This window comes from Raphanus sativus, chromosome 2 (genome assembly GCF_000801105.2).
Source record: "Raphanus sativus cultivar WK10039 chromosome 2, ASM80110v3, whole genome shotgun sequence".
Lineage (NCBI taxonomy): Eukaryota > Viridiplantae > Streptophyta > Magnoliopsida > Brassicales > Brassicaceae > Raphanus > Raphanus sativus.
In genome coordinates, this window is record NC_079512.1 from 5,841,570 (window position 1) to 5,850,772 (window position 9,203).

General features: G+C 33.6%; 1 protein-coding gene across 2 annotated transcripts; it reads right to left on the reverse strand.

Moving 5' to 3' along the window:
• Positions 1–7,115: 7,115 nt before the first annotated feature.
• On the reverse strand, positions 7,116–8,958 carry LOC108824577 (squamosa promoter-binding-like protein 6). Of its 2 annotated transcripts, none has more exons than XM_018598003.2 (4): positions 8,755–8,958; positions 8,102–8,548; positions 7,884–8,014; positions 7,116–7,787 (listed from the first exon to the last, which is right to left on the reverse strand). In XM_018598003.2, exons 1-4 carry the CDS (start codon positions 8,928–8,930, stop codon positions 7,321–7,323), a joined length of 1,221 nt encoding a protein of 406 aa, XP_018453505.2. In that variant the 5' UTR covers positions 8,931–8,958; the 3' UTR covers positions 7,116–7,320. The 2 variants fall into 2 exon arrangements, with proteins under 2 accessions (XP_018453505.2, XP_018453510.1); XM_018598008.2 differs by having other exon boundaries at positions 8,102–8,537; positions 8,755–8,954.
• Between the last annotated feature and the right edge of the window lie 245 nt (positions 8,959–9,203).

Sequence of the window (9,203 nt, forward strand, 5' to 3'; positions counted from 1 at the left end):
TATTTTCTTCTCATGTTACCTCATCATAAACTTAAGTTAAAAACTTAACAAATAAGAGAAAAATTCATCGTTGACAAAAAAAAAAGAGAGGAAAAATCATCTTGAATATTGTTTTTCACGATTCATCAAATCTGTAAGCCAACAATAGAGTGAATCTTAATTTTTTTTGTTCAATGTGCCCAAACACAAAGTTAACGAAACCAACAAAAAGTTTTTAAAATAATGAAAACCACAACTAATAAATAATAATCTTTCTATTTCATTTTAATTTGTTGTTATGCACACATATTAAATGAACATTTAATTTTATATATTTCCCAATAAAATATTATAACCAATACAATTAACCATATTTTAACTAATACAAAAATAATCTCGAGAATAGTTTCAATAAATTTTGGATTGAAAATTTAAAATGACACTTATTTTGCAACGAAAATTGTAAAAGAGGGAGTGTATAATTAAGTCAAAATAATAATAACAATAATATAAGATCAAACAAACAAATTCAAAATTAGTTTGAAAATTATAAATTAACATAATATTTCAAACCTAAATTGTAAACTTCTTATAAATTGAACAATAAGTAAGTCATATTCCGCGCGAAGCGCGGACCGACTACTAGTTTTAAAATAAAGTTTAGGATAACCTGAATTAAAATAAAATTTTATATACTGATTAAACTTATTTCAAAACAAATCAAAAAATACAGTGTGAAACTGAGCTAACTAGCATTTATTTTAATCTTATATTAGTAATTAAAAATCTATAATCGAAATCAGGAAATAATTATTTTATGGTATTTTTATTAAAATAAAATAATTATACTTAAACTTGAATATAACTTATTTTTGGCGGGAAAATTCAAATTTTTTCGAGTTGGTGGAAATTTTTGGTTTTTTAATAATAAAACCCGATTTTACCGTTTTTTTAAAAAAAATCTGATTTTATGGTTTTGGTGGAAATCTTCGTGTAATTGTAATGGAAAATTTGATTTTGTCGTTTTAGCATAAATCTTGATTTTGTGGTTTTGGTGAAAAGCAGCTTAGTGGTACTGGCCAGAGAAACGACAAAGCTTATAGTTTTCTGTAGCAATGTTAGAGAAAATGTCTGAGCGTGTATGGAAGTCTGGTGGGTTATCTGCCATAGAGATCCAGAGACATTGGACAGAGAAACTTTACAATCAAGATGATGTGTTGCAGCTACACCCAAAATCTCTTGGATTCCAACTAGGAAGATCATGACCCAGGAATTAGGTTTTGAAAGAGAATATATTAATAAGAAAAATGATAGCTAGCTACCTAAAGTATCGGTCACCACATGGCTAACCATGCAAAATAAAGAAATGCCCACTAAACTACACGAAGTATATGTTATGCATGCTAACATCCAGGAACTTTATGTTGTTATGTTGCCAACATCATTAGCTTAATTTAATTAGTAGGAAATCGTCACATGGGAGTCGGAGATGGTAACACCATATGTTTAACTGTGGTTAGTTCTAAACTGACCCATCTGACCCAAATTAAAATAAAAACCGACCAAGTCGTTTGTTCTCTTCATCTCCATTACTACAACCTGGTTTTTCCACCTTCTGCTGCTCTAATTCCACACGAAAGAAATTGACAGTGACAATTAGTTCACGTTTATGTTTCTTGTTCTCTTAGGTTTCATGTCAGTGCTTCAAGCAAAGCCCTATTTGACTAACTATTGACTTCTTCTTTCATCAAGCCACTCGCAATAAGAACAATGCTTATTCCCTTCTTCCTGTTGACACAACAAAACATGCTACAATCCATCCCATTACTAGTAAAACTTCCCAAAAATAATTTGTTTGATCTACACCTTGTATAATTCCCACACAAAGAACCTTCGGCCTAAATTCTTATTTGTCCAAGCCGTGAAAATATTTTCTGGCAACCGACAAGCACACAATTTGTGACCGCCATAACCTTTGTTCCTACTGTTTCTTGATGACCCAGATTTTAAATCTATCTATCAAACAACCGGTCAATTACTCACATCACAACCGGCTGACCGGTCAAAAACAAAATAAATCCGAAAATAAGTAGAAATCTAAATAAAAACTTAAGTAAATACTTATTAATGGGCTGCCTTCATTCAGCGCTTGTTTATAGTCTATAGCTTGACGTTTGTGAGATCATCTGTAGTGCTTTATAATCGAATCTTCAAAGAACTCGGACACACAATAGAATAGCTAGATACAAGCTAGGCATGCAGTATGATTAAGATATATTAAATATAGATAACCAAATAAATAAATTAGATTGGTTGTGTTGCACAGAATAAAATAAAAGCTAGACTTTCAGGTTGGAGGTAATTCTAATTATGATATAGCTACTAAGTGCATGTGATAATCAATCCTAGAACTCAAAAACTAATGTAAGATATCCAGCTCTCACTGCGATTCTACAAGTCTGAACCCAAGTCTACGCGTACACGTACCACAAAGAACGAGTGTCGACCGATCGATCGATACGCTTCCAAACATGCACTATTGATCAGATCGATATGTTCACTAAATCGGTTATCCTAAGCCAGATACAGCTCGTGTCTAACAACTTAGCTCAACAAAGTTACTATCAGGGATGAGCCTACTCTCGCAGTTGTCAACTCCTAATTCATGATTCTAGTTAGCAACTCTAGAATACTAGCAGTAAGTTCTTAACTATGTGAAAAAATCTAGATTGATCACCTTAGCAGTTCTAACAATCAATAATTCATCAATACTGTAATAAACCCTAAGTCTAACAAGGTTACTACTCAGACATGATCAAACAAGACATAAAGATAAACTGAATGAATTGCATGATAGATTAGAGACAGATAAACCAAAGTTCCAATACAATACTTTGAAGGAGTTCTTGATCTTCTCTCCAAAACCTTAAGCTTAAAATCCTAAATAATTTTGTGTCTCTTGCCTAAACAACGGCATAAAAATATATAACATTTAGGTAAAACTCGTCAGGGATATTTTTGTAATTTGTGTGGTCTCCTGTGTTCAGATCATGTTTTGGTCCATAAGGTCTTCATGCGTCGGGTGTCGATCAACACCAAGGATGTGTGTCGACCTACGCTTCCTCTAGTTATCGACTTTGTCTCATCTGCTATGAATTTGTCCTCCAATTAAGATCCATAGACTTCACAACGTACATAATGTACCTAGACCTATAAATACACTAGAATAGACTCCACCACAGCATCCACCACCACGGCATCTACGACCACTTACTCTTCCTCACGGCTTCCATTTTCATGTTTACATCCACCGCCACATCATCCACAACCAAAGCATCTACCACCACCTCCTCCTTCTCACATCTCCCACCTCTGTATCCACATTCACTACCATAGCATCCACTATCAAGGCATCCACCATCACCTCTTCCTCCTCACGTCTTCCACATTTGTATCCACATCTACCATCATAGTATCCACCATCACGGCATCCACCACATCATCCATCACCATCTCCACCACAGTTTTTACCCTCACGTCTTCCACCACCGCATCCATTGAGGTATCCACCGCTTCTCCACCACAACTTCCAACATCTTCATTTTAACATCAGATCTTGAAACTAAAAAAAAAAACAGACAACAAATTAACTTTTCATATATGAGTCAGTTAGATATATCTCTAAAATGAGGAACAGAGAGTCACGATTGAGAATGGATTGGAGTTTCTAGATTCATGGTGTGACTCACCAATGGTTGAGGATGAAGAGCTGGAGAGACTAATCCGGCGGAGCAGTCTCAGATCGAGCAAGATGGAGAAGCTTCACCAAAGACGCCATGACAGAAAACGTGTTACAGAGGAGAAAAATAAATCAAATCTATTTTGTTTTATAGATGAGAGAAATCAGATATGTGTTACAGAGAAGAGAAATAGATTATTGTTTTAATAAATAAAAAATAAAATAGTAGATATGTCTTGTTTAGTTGGAAAGCCTAACGAAATCGACAACTCCATTAGTTAAAGGTTATCTTGGTAAAATTACAAGAATAAAGTGTGTCAACTGAAATTGTGTCTTTTAGTGTAATTCACAACTCAGATTGTGTCTCTGAGAGTAATATCCTCCTTACGTATTCTACCTCTGTATCTCCATCTACCACCACAGCATCCACCATTACATCATCCATCACCACGACATCTAAGACCACTTTGTCTTCCTCACGGCTTCCATCTCCATGTTTACATCCACCGCCACAACATCCACAACCAAAGTATCCACCACCACCACCTCCTTCTCACATCTTCCATCTCTGTATCCACATTCACTACCATAGCATCCACTATCACGGCATCCACCATCACCTCTTCCACATTTGTATCCACATCTACCAATGGTTAGATATATTTCTGAAATTAGAAACAGAGAGTCACGATTGAGAGCGGATTGGAGTTTCTGGGTTCATGGTGTGACTCACCAATGGTTGAGGATGAAGAGCTGGAGAGACTAATCCGGTGGAGCAGTCTCAGTTCGAGCAAGCTGGAGAGTTTCACCAAAGACGCCATGACAGAGAACGGCACTACAGAAGAAAAAAATAAATCAAATCTATTTTGTTCTATAGATGAGAGAAATCAGATATATGTTACAGAAGAGAGAATGTAGATTATTTGTTTTAATAAATAAAAATAATATATATATTTTGTTTAGTTGGAAAACCTAACGAAATCGACAACTCCATTAGTTAAATGTTATTTTGGGATTTCGATCTCCCAAAGTTGGATGGAGCAAAGGGTTATGGATTTCAGAAGCCACTCCGAAATTTGCTTTTATTACTTGGCTTGCAATTCATAACAGATTGGCTACGGGAGATAGGATACTTAAATGGAATCCTCAGGCGACCTCAACATGTTTCCTATGTAAGGATGATCTTGAAACAAGAGACCATTTATTTTTTGAATGCTGTTATTCAAAGGAAGTGTGGAGTGAAACTATTGGAAAGCTAGCGGGGAATGGGAGCATTTACTTATGGTCACAGGTGCTCTAAGCAGTGGTGAATGGTAGGCAGGATAAGAATGAGTCTTTCTTGTTGAGGTACTATTTTCAGGCAGTTATCTATGTACTTTGGCGTGAGAGGAATACAAGAAGAGTAGGGGAAGCTTCTCAGCCAGTGTCTTGTCTAGTAGTACGTTTGGACAAGCTGGTTAGAAACAGAGTTACCTCCTTGAGGAAGAAAACTTGGTTGAAGTATGGCAAAGCAATAGAGATTTGGATGGGAAGAAGTTAAAAGATAGGAGTAAAGTTTTGTATTCTTATTTTCTAAACAGTCTAGCAGTTTTCACACAGTAAAACAGTTTTTTTAGATGAATAAATTTAAAATTCTTTCAAAAAAAAAAGGTTATTTTGGTAAAACTATAAGAATAAAACTAGATCTTGACCCGTCCAACCGGACGGGTATTTATTTTATGTTTTTAGTTTTTTATTTATAAATGATATATTTGTAATATTTAAACATAAATTTATATTGAAAATTAAAATTTGTAGTTATAATAAAAATTAAAATTTTAGAAACATATTTTGATATAAATTTTAAATTCCTAATTAAAATAATATAGAGATGGGTCATAATTTTCCAATTTCAAAATCTTAGCATTCTTAATAACAAATAAAATAATTTATAAATACATAAAATATATAAACATATTTGAAATTAAAATAAATTTGTTAAAAAAAAATCTTATGCCATTGTTGTTTATTTCTATAGTTTGACCCGTGGTCGTATAAATATTTACTTTCACTTTAATTTTTTTCTTTGTTCTAATGATAATATCTATATATAATATATATATATATATATATATATATATATATATGTGTGTGTGTGTGTGTGTGTGTGTAAATTAATATGTATTACATAATTGTTAGTATAACATTTAAAACAAAAAAATTATATATTACTTTAAATAATTATATTATGTGATTTTAATCGTCTATTATATCACTGTGTATCATATAAAAATCTAATATTTATAACTAATTGGACTTATATTATAAAAGGGTTATACTAACAATTTATAAATAAAATATTTTATATTTTATTTATATGATATATAAATTGATTTTGATGTGTGATTTTTATTTTATTATTTTTATTAATAAATATTAAAAAATATTAAATGTTAACAAAAAATCTATTAGGAAATTTATTTTGGTTAAGATTCATTCTATTAAAGAAATCTATTATTTAAATTAGGAAAATACATTAAATACTTAAATCTATCATTTAAATAAGGAAAATAAAAAATTATCTACTATCTTTGTTACCAAACAAAATTTAATTTTTTAAAGACTTCTATCCCTGTTACCAAACAAAAGCTTAAAGTAATTATACTTTAATAAAATAGATGTGCCAACTGAGATTGTGTTTTTTAGTATAATTCACAATTCAGACTGTGTCTCTGAGAATAATATTCTCGTGTTGAATACTACTGAATTAGTTCGACTGAGTTGTACTACGTTTAACATAGTTTTGCTAAATTTTACTGAATTGCTCTTTGTAATATTGACAGAGTTTTATTGAATTCTACCAAACTATACAAGTTCTACCAAATCCAGATCCGAAAATAAAAACAAAACACTAGAAAATCCAGAATCATTGAAAAAATGGAAGAACATGATGAACTAAACTCTAAACAAAAGAAAACCCAAAAAAACTTCATTGAAGTTGTTTCCAAGATCTTTGATGGTTACTATAATCCAAAAATTGAGATGCAAACCTTTTTATTTCTGAACTGTTGCAGTTTCACTGTCGTGAAGGGAATTAGAGTCTCAGTTTCATCTCAAAAGCGCCAGCTTCATCTCAGAGAGAAACTGAAAGGAGGCTATTCGATATACATGAAGAAATAAGAATATTTTGTTAGATGCTAACACACACTTTGGCTCTCAAAATTCAGGACGTTGACGTAAGAAAATAATACGCTTTTTGTTGCCAATCTCTCTGGCCAAACTGAAACATCAGATATTTGTTTGAGAAGTATATTCATTACATCGTGTTATATATACAAATTGTCTCAAAAGTCGATGACAAAAAAAAAAAAGAAAAAAATACAAATTGTCTCCAAAAAAAAGAAAAAAAGAAAAAGACTTGCAAAGGAAGCAGGCATATATAGAGTAAACAAGTATCAGTTACAAAAAAAAAACATTTGTAAGTTGTAACCAGACATTCCCCTAATCTAACCATCTCACCAATCCAGTAATCACCAAACCAATACCACAAACTAATCAAACCAAACCAAGCAGCCTTAGCTCCTTGTGCAAAAAAACACTTTGAAGAAACATTATTTTAGGAGCTAGGAGGGGAAATAAAACTCATTATATTCCTGCTTCACCTCATCAGTGAAAGTCCTCTGTTGTTGCTGGATTCTCTGAAGATGCGATGACAGTTGCACTAGATCAACCGTGGATGATCCGTTTCCATTACATGAACTAGAACTAGTAACAGATTTGGTCTTCTTGCCAGGATCGATCCTCAACGGTTGCATCTGATGATAGTAGTCTACTGTAGAGTGATTAAAACTTTGGTTTGGTTGAGTGATTGAGAAACTTTTGTTTGGATTAGTTTCAGGTTGGGACTGAGCTGACAGAAGAGAGAGAGCACAAGTAGAGCGCGGCGGCGGCGGCACGGCCTCTTGCAAGTCCCAAATATAAGATACACCAGACTCTTGTTTAGGTTCATCTTTGAAACTCACGAGTCTACTTGGACGGTGGTGGTCGTGCTCATCCACTACTCTGTACAAGAAACTACCAGGAAACGACTCTGGCAAAAAGACCAAGGAGAAGTCATTACTCACAAAATGAAACTTTAGTTGATCTCATGTTAGTGACTGAAAGGGAAAGGCAGAGACTTTGTTACCTTGAGGAAGAAGCTTATGCCGCTTACCAGGTAAGAAATAGAAAGAAGGCTTCCTTCTTCGCTCATTGTGACCAGCTAAACGTCTTCTGCAACTTCTCTTCCCATCATCAAACTCTGAGAGGAAATGAAACCTAAACCAGAACAAACCTATGATCAACAAAGAACAAAGTAGAGAGCCAGAGATTAACTTGAGAGGAGAGGAGAAATGAGCAAAAAACCTGCTGCACTGTTGACAAAACCTCTGTTCAGTACCGCTAACTATAACCACAGAAGTCTTTGAATGAGCCTCGCAGACTCTATGCCTTTTGTGGTAATCTTTAGAGAAGCTGAGATCCATATTGCACCCATAGACTTGACACAAGGGACTCTGAGAGCAAGCAGCTCTCAGAGTCTTTTTAGCCTGGAGGGAGGAGGAAGTACCGTCATGGTGGTGGTTCCCGTAATCCATAAAGCTCCTGAGTTTGAAATCTATCCTAGACAAGTTGGAAGATTGGTTCTCTTCAGCAACACAAGAGGAAGAAGAATCCACAAATCCAGGAGAGAGACCCTGTTCAAATCCAGGGATGAATCTTTGGTTCTCGGCAAAAGAATCTGACCCATTAGCCAAGAAAACGCTTCTCCCGTAGCTCCAAGAATCCATCGAATCAGCAAAAACTGAAACAAAACTGATAACAAGGGATCAAGTTCAAAGCTTTTTGCTTTTCTGATACAGAACCATAAAGTATGGAGCTTTCATTTGAATGATTCAACTATTCCTTGAATTAGCACAAAACCCAGATGTGATTGACGATAATATTGAAACCCTAAAGGCAAAAAATATGAAACGAAGAATAAAAATCAATACTTTGGATCAAAATCAAAGAATGCTCACCGATTAGAATAACAGAGAGGCAGAGGGAAACTCAGAGAGAAAATAAAAGAAAAAAAGGCGAGAAATGGTAAAAGACTCGGGAGGGGTGAAGGAATAAAAGGTGACGTCGGAGGAGATACTGTTGGGGTCAACATGATTTCCACTACAGCCATCTTCTCCACATCCTTTCTTTTCATTTGTTTTTTTAATCTCCATTCTCTAATTATTTTCTTGTATTGAAGGTTTTCAAAGGCAATCTGTGAGATTACAGGAAACGTTTTATTTTAAAACTTTAAGAATTGTTTCTGCATATTATAAAACATTTGATGAGTTAGAATAAATATTATAAAAACATTAAAATTAATTTATTGGTTTTTTTATTAGAAATTTATAATAGATTTTGGTTTAGTGACTAATGGAAAACATAAATAAAAAACGAGAGAAATTTTATAGAAATATGAAGGTCTATA

Excerpts from the sequence above, each read along its gene's own strand:
- LOC108824577 (XM_018598003.2), bottom strand. The coding sequence starts at position 8,930 with ATGAAAAGAAAGGATGTGGAGAAGATGGCTGTAGTGGAAATCATGTTG. Across the intron at positions 8,549-8,754 it reads CCTCTCTGTTATTCTAATCG|TTTTGTTTCAGTTTTTGCTG; the intron begins GTGAGCATTCTT and ends CCTTGTTATCAG. Across the intron at positions 7,788-7,883 it reads GCATAAGCTTCTTCCTCAAG|AGTCGTTTCCTGGTAGTTTC; the intron begins GTAACAAAGTCT and ends TCTTTTTGCCAG.